General features: G+C 38.7%; 1 protein-coding gene across 12 annotated transcripts in view; it reads left to right on the forward strand.

Moving 5' to 3' along the window:
• Positions 1-17,372, forward strand: part of RAB27B (RAB27B, member RAS oncogene family) — a 130,404-nt gene that overhangs the window by 105,166 nt on the left and 7,866 nt on the right. For 6 of the 12 annotated variants that reach the window (XM_005873605.2, XM_005873607.2, XM_014545602.1 and 3 more), the window contains 3 exons: positions 9,282-9,453; positions 11,072-11,157; positions 15,772-15,875. In XM_005873605.2, the coding sequence (XP_005873667.1) occupies positions 9,301-9,453; positions 11,072-11,157; positions 15,772-15,875 (343 nt within the window). In that variant the 5' untranslated portion in view covers positions 9,282-9,300. Of the gene's footprint in view, positions 1-2,316; positions 2,434-2,664; positions 2,798-5,468; positions 5,624-7,756; positions 7,763-9,281; positions 9,454-11,071; positions 11,158-15,771; positions 15,876-17,372 lie in introns of those variants that run through there. The other 6 variants (XR_001363543.1, XR_001363544.1, XM_014545606.1 and 3 more) reach the window with 5 other exon arrangements.

Raw genomic sequence — 17,372 nt, forward strand, 5'->3', positions numbered from 1 at the left:
AATTTGGGTTTTAGCAATGCCAAGTTCAGAATTCCAAGGCCTACTAGAACTTGACTCCACAGCACTATGTCCCTTGTGGGTATATAGAAACTGGAGTCAAAATGGAGAAGAACTCACGAGCAAGGAAATTGTGGATATGATTGAGTTTAGAAGACAACGAGTAGGGGTAGAAGACATTTCAAAGGGAAAAAATTATAATAGAAAATAGTATTACTGAACTATGGGCCACAATATGAAAATTAAAATAAACTCTCGAGGTAATAAGACTGGTCCTTTCATTGTTTTTTTTTTTAATATATTTTATTGTGTTTTTACAGAGAGGAAGGAAGAGGGATAGAGAGTTAGAAACATCGATGAGAGAGAAACATCGATCAGCTGCCTCCTGCACTCCCCCTACTAGGGATGTGCCCACAAACAAGGTACATGCCCTTGACCGGAATCGAACCTGGGACCCTTCAGTCCGCAGGCTGACGCTCTATCCACTGAGCCAAACCGGTTAGGGCCTTTCATTGGTTTTTTAAAACCTTCTACAAATAAGTACAAATACACAGAATTGGACACATCAAGTGGAAAAAATAAGTATCAAAACAGAGGGAATCTAAAAATATATATAAAAGTAGATTGTACAACTTCATAAAGTACATTTGAATTTATAGATGAAATGATTAATGTTCTACAAAATTACAAGTTTGCAAAATTGATTCTAGTGAAGACAGCATTAAATGGACCAATCACCAAAGAAAAAATAGAGAAGGTGTAATTTAAAAAACATCCCATACAAAATCACCGGTTTCACATAGAAATTCTTTCCAACACTTAACGATACGTAATCTTAACAGTACTTACACTACTCCAGAGCATGGAAAAAGAAGAAAAACTTTCATATTCTTCTAATGGAGTGAAAATAATATAAAGCTTAAAAACAAAGGTCATTTCAACAAGATAAATCTTATTAAACTGATAAAAATTAAATAAAACACAAGAAACAAAACGCAGAAGCACATGAAAAGATAATATATCATGAACAAGTGAAATTTACTCTATAAATGTGAAGATGTCACTATATAAGGAAATCTATTAATAAAATCAAGCTAAGGAGAGAAATCAGAAGATCATCTCAATAGAAGAAGAAAGGGTAAGTGACAAATTCAGTAGCCACTCATGTTAAAGGCCGCCAGCATCTTGCTTAGTGGGAAAACACTAGAGAATTTACAACTAAAACCAGGAACAAGGATGCACATTATTTTACATGAATGAATTCCTCTATAACCTGAGGTGGGAAAACCTTCCTAACTGTGACTCAGAATTTGATTTCTCCTTCCCCAAACAACATCCACTTAAACGTCTTTAGGGTGGCATAAACACCACAAGCTGAGTAAAGAGGAGAATGAGAAGATGTATTTGCAAACTCATATAACACAATTTTAATATTTCTATCTGTTCAGTATCAATATATGATTTCTGACCTATCAAATACCCCAAAAGCCTAAGATTTGATCACCTTCTCTATGGGTAGGCACAATGTCCATAGAGCTAAGTTGAATACTTTTTAGAGATGTGTACTGAATTATTTATGAAAAAATGTTCTGGTGCCTGGACTTTGCTTCAAAATAATATGGTATAGGGAGAATTTTGGGTACATGAAACAAGATTGGCCATATATTAGTAATTTTGAAGCTGGGTGAGCAGTATATGGGGGCACACTATTATTCCCTCAAGTTTTGTATATTTTTGGAATTTCTTGCAATAAAATGTAAAGGAAAAAAAGAAAGAATGTTCATATAGTTTCAAAAGATACCACAAAATTAAGCCAAAGGAAAAACTGTTACTTTTGAAAAAAAAATTTTTTTTGAGAACTAAATGTATTTATTGGTTTAGAAGTGAGCTTTATATGTGAAAATCATATATCAATGGAGATAAATCTATTTAAAACTGAATAATTTTAGAACTTTACCCTTTATTTCCAGGGTGAGTAAGCTGAAATTCAATAAATTATTGGTTTATCTACAGTTTTTTAGATCCTTTAGTCACAGAATGAAACAAAATGGACACTTTTATTTTTAAAAATACACTTGATTGCTTCAGTAGGCACATTGACCATTGTCAACTTAAGTAAAAGTTGTTTGATTAACTTTATGTTGACTTATCTTTGCAATTTGGTTTGAATTTTCCATATAGGCTCAGATCCATTAATCTTAAATAAACTTTAAGAAGAATCAAAATAAAAATTATCTTCAATAAACCTTCCTTACAGAACAAGATGCTATAGATTACACTAAAAATTTATTTTTTAAAAAATGTACCCCTCCCCTCTAGAAAATGCCTTTTGTTTTACTGATGCACAGCCAACAGGTCCCTAGAGGACTTCAGCCATCCATAATTTAGCTCCAACCTCCAGGACATGAATATGGTTTGGGGAAGCAGTGTTGGAAGGTCAGTATGTGAGAATTGCCCTCAGGCTATCATTCAGACAATTGAAGTGCTTGCTATGAAAATCCCAGACCTCAAAATGTACCTACTGGAGCCCAACACAAACCATCCAAAGATAAATGAGGACCTATTAAACTTCTGTCCATTTTATGCTTGTCAGCTTTATTTTACTGAAACCATCTAAACTGAATACAAAATAATATTACTGATAGTTTGTTTTTATATTATTTTAAGCTTTCCAATGTGCCTAAAGAATGTTAAGTTGGTGTTTATTAATTTAATAAGTTCAAGTCAAAAGGTCATAGCTTGCCATGGTGCTCATAAGATTGTTACTTGGAGAACGAGCAAAGAGCATCAGTTTACATGGGTAAGTCTGTCTGGATAGTGGTCATCCATACATATTGGTAGCATTGGTTAAGCTTCCCACTAGAGAAAGCAGAGTGTATCCTCAGAACCATGCCAAATAAGAGGTGCTGGGGAGTGTGTGTTAGATGGGTGAATGGATGCTTTCATGGAGGAGCCCAGTTCTCAGAGGACTGACCTATTCAACTGACAACTTTATAAACTCTGCCAGCACAAATCTCTCTTTCATAAATTATGGTCCCTCTATATTTAATTTTCCCCAGGTTATTTGGAAGGGATCCTCTAAAGATATAAATATTCTATTTCAGAAGTGTTTTTTTAAAATGTATTTTATTGATTTTTTACAGAGAGGAAGAGAGAGGGATAGAGAGTTAGAAACATCAATGAGAGAGAAACATCGATCAGCTGCCTCCTGCACACCCCTACTGGGGATGTGCCCGAAACCAAGGTACATGCCCTTGACCAGAATCGAACCTGGGACCTTTCAGTCCGCAGGCCGATGCTCTATCCACTGAGCCAAACCGGGTAGGGCTAGAAGTTTGTTTGTTTTTTTATATTCTTGTGCAATTTATACTTGAAAAGTGAGCTTGGTAAGCCAGATCTGGAAAGTACCAAGTAATCATTTAATCTAAAAATTCACTTCACAGATGAGTCCTGAACTTGGAGTGACACACCACTTCCACCAACTGCTCTGAGATGCATTGATTAATCATGACATTTGCACAGCTCTGAGAGGCTTAAATATATTTGTACACTCAATATATAGGTATTAAGCTCCTACTATACACCAGTCACTGTTCTGGTCTTTGTGGAACCAGCAGTGGACAGAGGATATTCCTGAACTAATGGAATTTATATTGAACAAGAATGAAGCATAGCAGGGAAGAGAAAAGGAGAGAAACTATGGGCAACCTCTAGATATTCTAACAATGAAAATCATGTTCCTATTAATGCCCAGAGAAGGTTTTCTTCCCACTTATGAAAATGTTTCTAGTTTCTACGTATCTAACCCAATTTTCATTTCAAATTATAGTGACTAATAGTCTTGGATTTCCTTCTATGAGAAACTGTCACCCTACAAGTCACATGACTTATCCATAAACTGAAGGCTAGCCCTCATGATTATTTAGATTTCCTTCTGTCTTTATGAATCTTTATTAAACAGAGCCTCCTGGGTGTTTTGGATATTTTCCCTACTCTGCCAGCCCCACACCTTGCCATGAAGGGTTCTAAGGATGACGCTTCAGTTTCTATATCTAAAGGACCTCCTGGCTTGTGTGGTATAGCTTGTGACACAGTGATAATGGGGGAGAGTCAGACACACTTCCTGAAACACAGCAGTCTTCTGGCTTTTCCTCCCTTGTAGATCCATAGAACCAAGAACTGGACAAGACCATCAGTCATGGAACAGGAATAAACAATACTGCTAAACTTGTCAGCTTTCTGATCCCTGCCAGATCATATTTTTAGCCCAGTTCTTAGAAGAGGAAACCTTGCCAAGGCTTTTATTTTTCTTTGTGGTGTTGTACGTACTGTGCTAAGGATAGCATACTGAGATCATATGATTTTAGGACTCAGAAAACCACATGGTAATAAAAGAGGAACCAAACTAAATGTAAAAGAATTATGCATAGTTAGATATAGGTATGTGTAGAGATATAAAATGAGAAATAAAATTTGTTTTTGAAAGAGGCTTAGAGGCGAATTATCTGATGCCTAGCTTAACATGTCAGTTTCTTTAAGTAGTCTGTTGGAGACGCTAAATGTAGGTTTTCCACAGTGCCAAGTTTTGCATTCATTTCAGGTGGAGAATTCGTGGTAAGGGTTGTGCCCACAACCCTTTACTTACAGAAAAGAGCTAGTGTGGGCCACAGTGGAATTGATCCATGTGAGCCAGGATTATTCACTCTGGATTAAAGCCTAGCTGGGAGGCAACCCCAGTATTGTCCAGGCAGGTTTATGTGTGAACAAGAGAACAAATTGGCTCAGATCAGGAATACACATAGTTGGCAAACAATGATAGTTTCATTCTACACGTGGGAGGTAATCATCCTGCAATGGACCTGTGTCTCCTCCTCTTGGACTAAATCCCTTCCTATGCTTTAAGGTTCTTTTCTTCTACAAAATGTTCTCAGACCATTGAAGACCATGAGGACTAATGTTTTGTTAGAACTGAAAGTACAGCTATTTGACTCGTTTATCACTTAATCATGTTCCGTCTTGTAAAGTTATGTTGCATTTTTCTTGCATCCTTATTTGTTTTAAGTGTATGTATGCCTTGTCAGGAACCTGATTTTGACTTACATTTTTTGAATTTTCATCTTTGAACCTGATACTATATATTGAAGATATTTAACTAGATTTGCTCAAGACTTAGCCTTCCCTGACACTGTCACAAAAACATTGCAAAAAACACACTTAACTTTAAACCAAGTTTTAAAGTATGCTGATATATCTTAGCTGCATTGTTTTCACTTTCCAGGGAGCCACAGTACCCTCCAACCTGAGCTTGTATTTAGGCAGCCAAGTGGCTTCAATTTCTTCCCCAGATTATCAATGTGTGTGTCCAAGAAAAAAAAAGGCTCTGGTCACTGATGTCTTAGTTTGAATAAATATTAATCTCTTTATTTTCCCATGAGAATTTTAGCAGTTTCATCCAATTCTTCTAGTGAAATAACAGACTTAGAAAGAGCTTCACATGAACAAGTTGAGTAATGGTGGTAATAGGCCTGAAATGAGGGGAAATCATGCGACTTTAGCAGCAATCTTCTCTAGCAACTCATTTTGCTCAAAGACTAAAAGCACCAATATCTTCAACTACAAACTCCTGGTAAGAGATTTAGAACCACCCAAACTCAGAGCTAGTTGCTGTCAAGTTGTCAACCAGTGCAGGCATTTTCCGAGAAGAATTCCATGTCAGTAGTTGAGATATCTGTTTCCTCTTATTAAGGAAGGCTGGTGTTTGATGGCCTCTCCTCCTGAGCAATGATTGTACTTGGTATAGATATTAAAAAAGAAAAAGTAAACTTTCATGGTCAGCAACCACCCTGAGAGTCCTAACTCAGTGAAGAAAGCATATAATTAGAAAGAAAAAAGCTTTTGTGCAAAATTATGCATTGGCAGCTCTTGAAGCACCTGTCCTAAGGAACCACTCATTCATGAAAGAACCATAAACCCATAAGAAATTGAGTAGGATTTAGCAACAGTATGGTCCAAATTTTAGAAAATTCTAATGTAATCAAATTGCAAATCTTCCAAATGATGTAATGGTACTGATTTGCTAAGTACCTAATTATCATCTTTATTATTATTTATCCCAAGACATAAAATCTTTTAGTTTTGACCACTAACTAAAGTGACAATGTAAAAAAAAATTGTTTCATTTAAATTGATGAACATGTGTATCATTTCCTCTCATGTAGAAAATTTTTAGATCTAAAATCTAACAATTTTAGATAAATCCATGGTACACCTGTTATTGAAATTAATTTTTTTTATTATTAAATCTTTATTGTTCAGATTACATTTGTTCCTCTTTTTTTCCCCCCCATAACTCCCCTCCTCCCAGTTCCCGCCCCACCCTCTGCCCTCACTCCCCACCCACTGTCCTCATCTATAGGTGCACGATTTTTGTCCAGTCTCTTCCCGCATCTCCCATTTCCTTTTCCCCCCCAAGAATAGTCAGTCCATTCCCTTTCTATGATCCTGATTCATTATAATCACCAGTTCATTCTGTACATCAGATTATTTATTCACTTGATTCTTAGATTCACTTGTTGATAGAAGATTGTTTGTTGTTCACAATTTGTATCTTTACCTTTTTCTTCTTCCTCCTCTTAAAGGATACCTTTCAGCATTTCGTATAATACTGGTTTAGTGGTGATGAACTCCTTTAGCTTTTCCTTATCTGTGAAGCTCTTTATCTGACCTTCAATTCTGAATGATAGCTTTGCTGGATAAAGTAATCTTGGTTGTAGGTTCTTGCTATTCATCACTTTGAATATTTCTTGCCACTCCCTTCTGGCCTGCAAAGTTTCTGTTGAGAAATCAGCTGACAGTCGTATGGGTATTCCCTTGTAGGTAATTGAGTCTCTTTCTCTTGCTGCTTTTCCCTTGTAGATTGAGTCTCTTTCTCTTGCTGCTTTTAAGATTCTCTCTTTGTCTTTTGCTCTTGGCATTTTAATTATGATGTGTCTTGGTGGTGTCCTCTTTGGATTCCTTTTGTTTGGGGTTCTCTGCGCTTCTTGGACCTGTAAGTCCATTTCTTTCACCAGGTGGGGGAAGTTTTCTGCCATTATTTCTTCAAATAGGTTTTCAATATCTTGCTGTCTCTCATCTTCTGGCACCCCTATAATTCTGATATTGGTGCACTTGAAGCTGTCCCAGAGGCTCCTTACACTATCTTCATATTTTCGGATTCTTTTTTCATTTTGCTTTTCCGGTTGGGTGTTTTTTGCTTCTTCGCATTTCAAATCTTTGGCTTGATTCTTGCGCTCCTCTGGTCTGCTATTGGGTGTCTGTATAATATTCTTTATTTCAGTCCGTGTATGCTTAATTTCTAGTTGGTTCTTTATCATAGCATCGAGGGTCTCATTAGTTTTCGTGACTCTCTCCTCAAGTTTATTGACAGCTTCTAGCACATTTTTGCAAGCCCTCAAAATTGCGATTTTTAGCTCTATATCCTCCATTTCTGTCATGTTTTTTTGTCTCCGCATTTTTTATGCTTTCTTGGTGCACCCCCTAGTGGTCTTTGTGCGCAGTCTTGTTCTAGTTGAGCCTTGATTGTTGTAGTTAATACTAGAGGGATTTGACCACCAGGCCGACTGGCTGTGTGAATCAGCTGTGTCTGCCGCGGAAAACTTCTGTCCTCTGGGGAGGTGCTAATCTAGCCTTTGCCTGAGGCGATCCGGCAAATGGCTCTGCGCAGGGCTTGGGCGGGGCGGGCTCAACAGGGCGGGCGGAGGGAGCGGTTATGGTGCCCTCAGTCCCGTTCCCAGAGGCTCTGCTTCTCAGAACCCCAGGAACCGCTGCAAACCTCGGAGAGAAAGCTGCCTTCCAACTGATGCCAGACACTCCCGCTTCTCCCGTTTGAGTCCGAGTCCCCAGCGATTCGCCCGTATCTGGAGCTCAGAGTCTGAGACTCCCCCCTGACCGAAAACGACAACCGCGCTCTCAGCCACCAGCCCGCTTTGCGCGCGCACCTCCGCACCTGAGTATTTTCCACACTGCGCCTCCTCTGAGCCTCGGTGTGCTGTTATTTTTCCTTCTAGTTGAAGAGTCTCTCCTCAGCCAGCCTTCCTGTGGTTCTGGGTGATGTCCGTTCCGTCTTTTAGTTGTATTTTTGAAGTGGTTGTTTGCGGCAGCAGTCTCTGGTGTTTACCTATGCCGCCATCTTGCTCGGAATCCTGAAATTAATTTTAATCACTTCAGAACTCCTGAAGAGTACAGTGATTTCTGGATCTACTAGTATAGAGGTGGGGAGAACATTCCTTCTCGCAAAATGAGGAAAGAAGCCTTCCCATTCCAATAAAATCTTTATAGGCCTTTCTCTATACAAGGTTATGACAAAACCATGTCTATAACCCACCAATCATTTTGCCAAATTCAAAATTGGAAACTTCGCTAAGTATTCAGTAGGTGGTATCCTTCAAGTGTGTGTGGAGGTAGTCTTGATGTTACCAGAGTAGGTGCACTTGGCATTGGCCCTTAGCTCATCTTCACTCATAATCACTGTAACAACAGAAAAAAAAAGATTGAGGCAGAAGTTAGGGCACTGGAAGAAATGGCAACTGACATTGTTCCTTCAGTCAGGAGAAATATTACATATTAGCAGAATTACTACAATTATGCCTCTTAATATCTCTTCCCCCCTTTTTTAATGCCTGGAAAACATTTAGCAGACTTGCCAAATATAACAGATTTACCACTGGAGAACAGAGTCTTTAGTATTCCAAAACAGAAGATTTTTAAACATTGCTTTTAAAATGACTTCAAATTAGTGTTTTTAAAGGTTGTCATACCAGTTGTTAAAATTTTAAAATTAAAAAGGAATATTTTGTTCGCACATGATAGAAAGCTCATTCTGTATGATTAGATGCAAAATAGCCCTCTAGGCTTTCCTCTTCCACTACCCAAATACAATGTCAGTCTCTCTCTGGCATACCTGCATCATCGTGGGTGGGCTTTTCTGTTCCCTTTGTAACTCCCCCCTCTTCCCAGCACCATATGCCTGACCCCAAAGGGCTTTAAAACAAAAAGTGATGACTCTTTAGTTCTACTATTGCTGTGGCAACATCTATTATAGATATCATGTAGCTTTTGTCCATATTAACTGACCTGATGTAAAAAGATTTGTTCTGACTGAAATAATAGATGTGCCCTTACTCCTGAAGCTGCTCAGAACAAGTTGAGTGAGAATGTGGCAGAATGAAGGCATTCAAAATTTTAAACTTTGAAACCTAACAAAATATTATTCCTCTTCTACACAGGCCCAACAAGACCATCACTATGACCGATGGGGACTATGATTATCTGATCAAACTCCTGGCCCTTGGAGATTCAGGGGTGGGGAAGACGACATTTCTTTACCGATACACAGACAATAAATTCAATCCCAAGTTCATCACAACAGTAGGAATAGACTTTCGGGAAAAACGTGTGGTGAGTTCTTACCCATACTGTTAAGCTTATTGCTGATCCTCCCAGATGAGCTAAGAATTAAGAAGCTATGTTTATTGCATGTGAGACATTTGTCTTTTATCACATGCAATTTATGACCTGTCACTTTAATTTATAGTATTTTTTTACTTTCTCCACTATAAATAACATTTTGCACAGAAAGACGTTGAGTGACACTATCGCTTATCTCCAAAAGTATACAGAGCAACTAAAATAAATAATGTATGAGTTTATATAGTGTGTTTTCTACACATTCTTAAGGACTCTTTCAAAACTTGAATTATTCAGGATAGGAAAACATTAACTCTTAATCTGAGTTAAGTCCCTCAAAAAGAACAAGTGTTCATTTTTCTACTCTTAAAGACGTCAAAAGAGTGATTGGCAAATAGCTGGAACATGAGTTTTGTAAGTTCTTGCTGCATTTTTATTTATGTGTAGACTCAGCCATCAATCACTGGCTGATTATGAACAGAATGTGAGACCAATCCATGCTATTTTCCGAGATAAGGGAGTTTAAGTGAGAATTGCCACCACTTCCTTCTCCTATGCTAGACGCTAATGACAGGAATAAAGATATTGTGACATGTGAGACGTGTAGCATAGGCACATAAGCCTTGCCAGATTTACTGCCACCCAAGGTATTCTCGATTGCCAAGATGGCTGCAGCTCCCAATTGATGTCACAGATCTATTCAGTCCTCAAGAATTGAGAGGGAAAAAACAACCCACACAAAGGAAATGATGGTTGAGAAGGTAAATCATGGTTTCTTATAATGTCCTGTGCCTTATCTGAAGTCCATACACTGGAGTGTAGTCTTAGCAAATTTGCTTCCAACCCCTACAGGGTTTTCCTGTGCCTTCTCCCCTCCTGAGTGCCCCCACTGAGTTAGGTAGATGCCCTTGTAGTTTTCCCTTTGAAACATTTCACTAAGCCGTACTTAAGGGAGCTGATGAAATATTAAAATGGTTATGCTTTGCTTAATAAGAAGTCAAAAGACCATAATTTAAAGAATTTAAAAATAGCCTTGGAAGAAATGGCTAATAAAGGAAGACTTGAAATATCCTGTGTAAACTTATTGAGAAATTCTGAGCAAATGCCATGGCTAAGTCGTTCTGAAAGTCCAATGCACAGTAAAAGATAGTCAGGTATTTGTAAATCATTTTACTGTTTTAAGAATGCCTTCATATTTGGTATTTCATTTAAATTTGCAGTGACTGTAAAGTAGGGAGAGATTATGTGTCTCAATTTTCAGGTAAGAAGATAAGATTCAGAGAGGTTAAATGAAGAGTTGATTTTTGAACCTAGAACTTGGGTCCTAAATCAACTGCTTGCTGCCTCCATGAGGAAATGACAGAAGGTGTCTAATTTAAGTTTGCAGTATGCCTAAACTGTGTTGAAAATCATACTTGTACTTGACATTTAAAAGTGAGAGTATATGTGATACTTCTGGAGAAAAAAAAAAACCAGAGCAAATATTTATCCTGCACTATGAACTTTGATTATAGTAATTGAGAAAAAAAACATGTTGAGTGATCCCAGAGAATTTGAATGTTGACAAAAATCCAAAGCAGTGTAAACTGATGAAAATCATATCTTTCAGGTTTATAATACACAAGGGCCAAATGGATCATCAGGGAAAGCGTTTAAGGTGCACCTTCAGCTTTGGGACACTGCAGGACAAGAGCGGTAACAGTGAATTACTTTGTTTCTAGCTACAAATAGCGCAGAAGAACTGATTTTATTACTTACTTATTTATTTTTAAGTTATAATTTACTTGTCAATATTATTTTGTATTGGTTTCAGTTATATAGGAAAAAGCTTAACCACATTATATGCAACTCTCCCCCTAGTTTAAAAATAGGCATTTGTATTAAGAAATAAAAAGAAATTGTTTATAGTTAATTAACCATAACCAGCATTGTGAGTTTGGTTCAGATTTCAAAAATTATATTTTCAAAAATCTCTATGAAGTTTCTTGTTATACGTTGCCATTGTACTTCATAATAGGGAAGAACATTTTCTCCAGAATTTAATTGAATTAACGGGAGAGGGGGCATTTGCATTGTTACAAGGGCTACGCCAAGAGGGACATGAAGGAAAGGGTGTTTAGATCTTTCTCATCTCTTTACATTCTTCTTCAGAGCCTCTCTGATCTGTGCCATCTGACCAGCTTTATTCTCCAAGATCTTGGACACAGCATTGCCCTCCAGCCAGATTGCCTTTCCACCTTCCCTGATCCTCTCCTTTCACCAGGCCTCGCTCATATCCAACTCCCCTGGGGCCTTTCTGAACCCCCAGCTGAAAGCAGCTGCCTCTTCCTTTTAGATTCCTACAACACCTACTCTACCCTCCCTTAAGTTAGTTGAGTATTTACCTCCTAATGAAGCCAATCTTTTTATTTTTTATGTTTGGTCTCTATTTGCTGTTCTTTGATTCACTTGTAGCCTTGTCACCTGAACAGAATTGTCAGATTTATAAGGGCAGAGACTATGCTTGGTTGTTCAGTGTCATCTCTGGTACAATGTCCAAGACAAGAGATATTCAGTAGATAAGAGTGTTGCTTGCTTACTTGATGGCAGTATATTTCTTTGAGATACAAGATTTCACACGTGCTAAAGACCCCAAGCTAGTGAAGTGCTTCAATATTAGAGTAAATAAAAATTGGCAATAGGTTGTCAGGATAAGCTTTTTAGAAGGCACATACCTCCACATTCCGCATCGCGTGTCTTAGAATGTTTATGCTTGTAAACACTGCAGTGTTTGAAATGCATCCAAATGTTCTCGCCTTCAGTGAGTGTAAACGCCAGGAGAGGTGCTGGGCCCTCTCAGTTAGCTTTTTTGACTGTGAATTCCATTCACACACATCCTTCAACACTGCTGGTGCTGCTGGAGTCATTCCTCACAAGACTTTCTGCTCATATGTCAGTTTGGTTGTCACAAAGATGTATGTTTTGTAGACCAATTTGATTCCTATTTGAAGAAGTAATATGAGAAAATGTGGTTCCCATATGTCTTCGCACATGATTTGTCAGCCTAGCATGATGGCAGGCTTCTCTCATCTGTCCCCTTAAGACAGCTGCTCCATGAGGGAAGTGGGGAAGACTGGGGGCAGTCTTGGGAACAATGGGGTATTCATCCCTTGGGGATTTTGCATTCTGTAAATATAGGTGTAGCTAAACAACAAGATAAAAAGGCCTCACACCTCAACCCTGTTCCAGGACACCTGGCAGCATAACCCATATACAATAATGGTTATTGATAAAAGTGATATTATGGAAAGGAGGAAAAAAATAATACCCCCTTGTGTAAGCCCAAAGGATACAGGGCACAGCCTTCATTCCCAGTGAGGGAGAACCAGTGATAATGTGACCCTGGCATCTGTGATTTTTTTAAATGGGTTCCTAGATTTTTCCACCCTGCAGACAGAATGAAGTTGGTGGGTAAAGCAGAAAATTAATTACCTTCCCTCTGGAATAAGTCCTGGAAAAAGTGGAGGATAACAAGGGTACTGGGGAAGAATGGCCCAGGGGATAAGCCAGGTCCAGACTAAGAATATCCTATCCACATTGCTATGGATGCAAAAGTATTTTCCCCAATCAGATCCATACAATAAGCATGTTTTTAAGCGACTTTGTCATGTGAACAGTGAGAGGGGAATAAGGCAGAGTCTTATCCTCAAATAACACACACACACACACACACACACACACACACACACACACACACTCATAGAGAGAAAAGAGAGCAGGCTGTTGTGGTTGATTTAACCACACTATTGTGGCTGAGTAGCAGACAATTTTATGAGTACAGCTAGTTCCCAAAGAGAGGGATCCATTCAATAAAAGTACTATAATCTCTGTGAGTTTTCAGTGCTAGTAGGAACAAAGCCACAAGAAAAAATTGCATACAATTTTTGGTATTTCATAATCATCATGATTATGTCTTACCAAAAATATCCTAATTTGGAAATTAATAGTCATTGAAATATCTCTTCTCCATGCTTCAATATTAAAAGTCTTGTTTTTTATTGAAGTCATTTAAATCTTTACTAATTTTATATTTTGCTAGTCTCTTTATTTTCCCCCTCTTAATTTGGCATACATTTAATGAGTAAATACTGTATTCAGGGCCATGAAATATAATGCACAGCAAGTTTGAAACACAGCTCCTTTGCTCATGAAGTTTACCATCTAGGGTAGAATTTGGACCAATAACAAACTATTGTAATATAGCCTTAGGGCAGTGATAGGACACAAAGTGTAGTTGGCAGGTGTACCAGAAGGAGCTCATAATCCTGATGTGGTTGTTGGGAAGACTGCATGGGGAGGTGATATTTTCTCTGATATCTATATCTACATCTACATCTACATCTATAACTATATACTCATACACAATGTATGAGTGAGTCTTTTTCAGGCTAAAGGGGAAGGAGGTGAAGGAAGCATTAAGGAGAGGTTACCCACAGAAAGAACAGCGTGTGTGAAAGCCCAGGGGAGAGAGTGAACTTTCTAAGAACTAAAAGAAGATCAGCATGCCTGTGGGTAGTCCAGAGATGAATCTGGCTAGTGAGCCTTGACAGCTTATTAAACAGTTCAGTCATTATCTTAAAAGTAATGCATCATCATGCAAGTGTTTTTATCAGGTGATTTATATAATCAGAGGAAGAAACCAGGGAAGGGACGGGTCCCCCCAAAAAAACTAGAGACAGGAAGTCTATTGAGAAGGCTGTTGAAGTTATCCAGGTGAAAGATGATGGGTTTGAAATTAGAGTAGTGGCAAGGTGGATGGACATAAAGATGAAGGACAGCCGAAACCGGTTTGGCTCAGTGGATAGAGCGTCGGCCTGCGGACTTAAAGGTCCCAGGTTCGATTCCGGTCAAGGGCATGTACCTGGGTTGCGGGCACATCCCCAGTAGGAGGTGTGCAGGAGGCAGCTGATCGATGTTTCTCTCTCATCGATGTTTCTAACTCTCTATCTCTCTTCCTTCCTCTCTGTAAAAATTCAATAAAATACATTTTTTAAAAAAAAGATGAAGGACAAGAGATATTTGGTGATTGAATATAGGAGGTGAAGGAGAAAGAGGGTCACCAACCAGAAGGATGGTGATAACAATGACAGGAAAGGAAATCAGAAAGAAAGGCCAGTTTGGTTTTAGACAAGGGAAGGTGCAGGTATGCTAGGTTCCTCCAAGTGGAAATATCCAGCAAGTAATTGGTCATACAGTATGAAGGCAGGTGAATTCTAGATCTATGAATGTGGGGTTCAACACATTGGTGATAATTGAGCCAGGAAGTGGATGAGATTACCCAGTGAATGTGTGTAGAGTAAGACAAGGTCAAGAATAGAACTTGAGGAAACCATAGAATCTACAAATAAGCTAAAATAGGGGACCAAAATTGAGGACATTTAGGATAGGAAGCGATATTCTTCTTAATTTCAAAGTTATGTGCCTTTCTAAAAATGTATTGCCAAATGCACCTTCTCTGGTCCGTATATGTGGACTCTGGTTTCACCTATTCCTGACATTAAAGTGGGCCTCAGCACATGGTCCACTGCACTGAGGATGTTGTGGCGGAGGGGGTCAGAGCAGAGGAGAGACAGTCTTTACACTGCCCAGGACAGCGTCGTGTATTCTTCAAAATCCTCTAATAGATATGAGTGCTCCCTTTTCTCCCTAACAACTGAGTCTGACCTTCCCTCGGTTCCCTTAATCATTTTCCTCATCCTCCTTTCTTCACTGTCTTCCCTCTTCCTCATGAGACATAGATGCCACTTTTTAACTCCAAAGAGTGCTCACAAGAGTTTTCTCACCAACATTGCTTTTCCCTACAAAAGAACTCTGGATCCAGATGCTAACAAGCTGTGGTTTTCCACATGTAATCATAAGCACTCATTTTCAAGCCAAAGTTTCTGGGCACAGACAAGAATGACTGAAAAGTATAAGTTAAAGTCCCAATATTCTAAAGTGTTCTCAGTTTTATTTGTGGATCACAGGAGGCCCATGAGCCAACGAGTCCAAGGGGCTGTGTAAGCATGTGTGTGATTAAATGTTACAAATTCCTTGTGCGTAAGTGCTGTGGAACATAAAGCCAGGATGTGGTCTTCAAAAGAACCTACCAGCAGACATCCTCCTCTGGCCCTTCAGCAGTCTTTCAGGGTCACCTCCCATTCCGTAGGGTAACCCATAATGGACGCCATAGAGATTTCATAGTTGAGAGGGAAACAGTGTTGTTTGTATTGTCACCACTATATGTTCGTGGACTAACTTTCAGAACTACCCACTGTGCTTTCTTGGCAGATTCCGGAGCCTCACCACTGCATTTTTCAGAGATGCCATGGGTTTCTTATTAATGTTTGACCTCACCAGTCAACAGAGCTTCTTAAATGTCAGAAACTGGATGAGTAAGTGGGACCACGTAACCTGTGTTGGTCACTTTGGGACCCAAGAGCTCTACATATTTGCTTGTTTGCCTCACAAAATGAAAGAATAACCTTGGGAAGTCATGAGTTCAGAGTTTCCGGTGTCACCTTCAAAGTGGTGGCCTTTATGGGCATCCCCCAAGGTGGCCTGGAATTGTATTTTACTTTGACACTCTTAAAGGAAGCCAATGTGGCTTCAGATCCATCATATGTAAGGTCTTCAATTTTGCAATTGTAAGGCCATTAATTCCACTTGTCCAGCCATCTAAAGGACTTCCTAGAACAAGGGTGGGGAACATCCAGCCCACGGGCCAGGCTGTATAAGGCCCTCAAAATCATTTCGTCTGGGCCTGCGATGGCATCAGGGGTGAGTTAATGAAATGTTTGAGCAAATATAGCAGGCTAAGTGTAAAGTTGATCATTTTGTATGGCCCACGAATGATGTGATAAATATCCAAATGGCCCTCAACAGAAAAAAGTTTCCCTGTCTTAGAAATATGCAAGCTTCCACATCTATTACATCTAACCTAGAAAGGACATAGAGAAAAGCGGCTGCTTTTCCTGAGAGGGTACATGGGCACCTAAAATGTGTTCCCATGCACTTGGGTTAAGTAATGGGTTAATTAACTACAGGGTGGCCAGGAGAGAAGCTGCTGCAGAGGACCAGCCATGTGAAGATGAGGGACCATGTGCCAGTCAAGCAGCTCACATTGAAATTTTACTTTTTTTTCTTCAAAAAAAAAAGTCAATATGAGGAAGCCTTGTATAGAAAAACTACACAATTTTGATCTGCTATGAAGTTAAAAGTCACCTAATCAGTCATTAAAGCCAGATTAATGTATGTCAACACTGAAGAATAGTATATTATTTTTATTTTTACTTGATGTGGCACTGAAGATAATATTTTATTTGCTATATCTAATATATATGTCATTACTACATATTATTTATAACGAATAATATATATAACTGCTTTAAATGTGAGTTCAATAACAGTTGTTACCTTGGGGAAAAATATTTCTTCTCTAAATGAGTAATTATCCTAGGATCTGTCTCTCTTTCCTTTTATTGTTATATTATATTTCCTTATTCAAACTTTGGTGTTATTAGATTCTGAGAAGATAAGGGGATAAGATTATTCGATACATACTTTCAGAGAATGATTTCTTCATCCTTTATCAAGGTGGATGAGCCTCTTCCTTGTTTTAAAATTTTTTCAGAAGGATACTATTGGGATTTAAGACAATTCATTGCTATGTCTAAAACACTTTCATTTCTAACATGCAAATAGTCGATGTTATAGGGTAAGCCTTTGTCTTCTTCCTTGGCAATTGCATGCAGCAGGCCCTATGATAACATTAGAGTAATCCCTCTAACCTCCAAACCATAGGTTGACACATTTCTTATCATTTTCTTTCTTCTCTCTCTCTCTCTCTCCCTCTCTCTCCCTCTCTCTCTCTCTCCCTCCCTCTCCCTCTC

Source organism: Myotis brandtii, unplaced genomic scaffold (genome assembly GCF_000412655.1).
Source record: "Myotis brandtii unplaced genomic scaffold, ASM41265v1 scaffold416, whole genome shotgun sequence".
Lineage (NCBI taxonomy): Eukaryota > Metazoa > Chordata > Mammalia > Chiroptera > Vespertilionidae > Myotis > Myotis brandtii.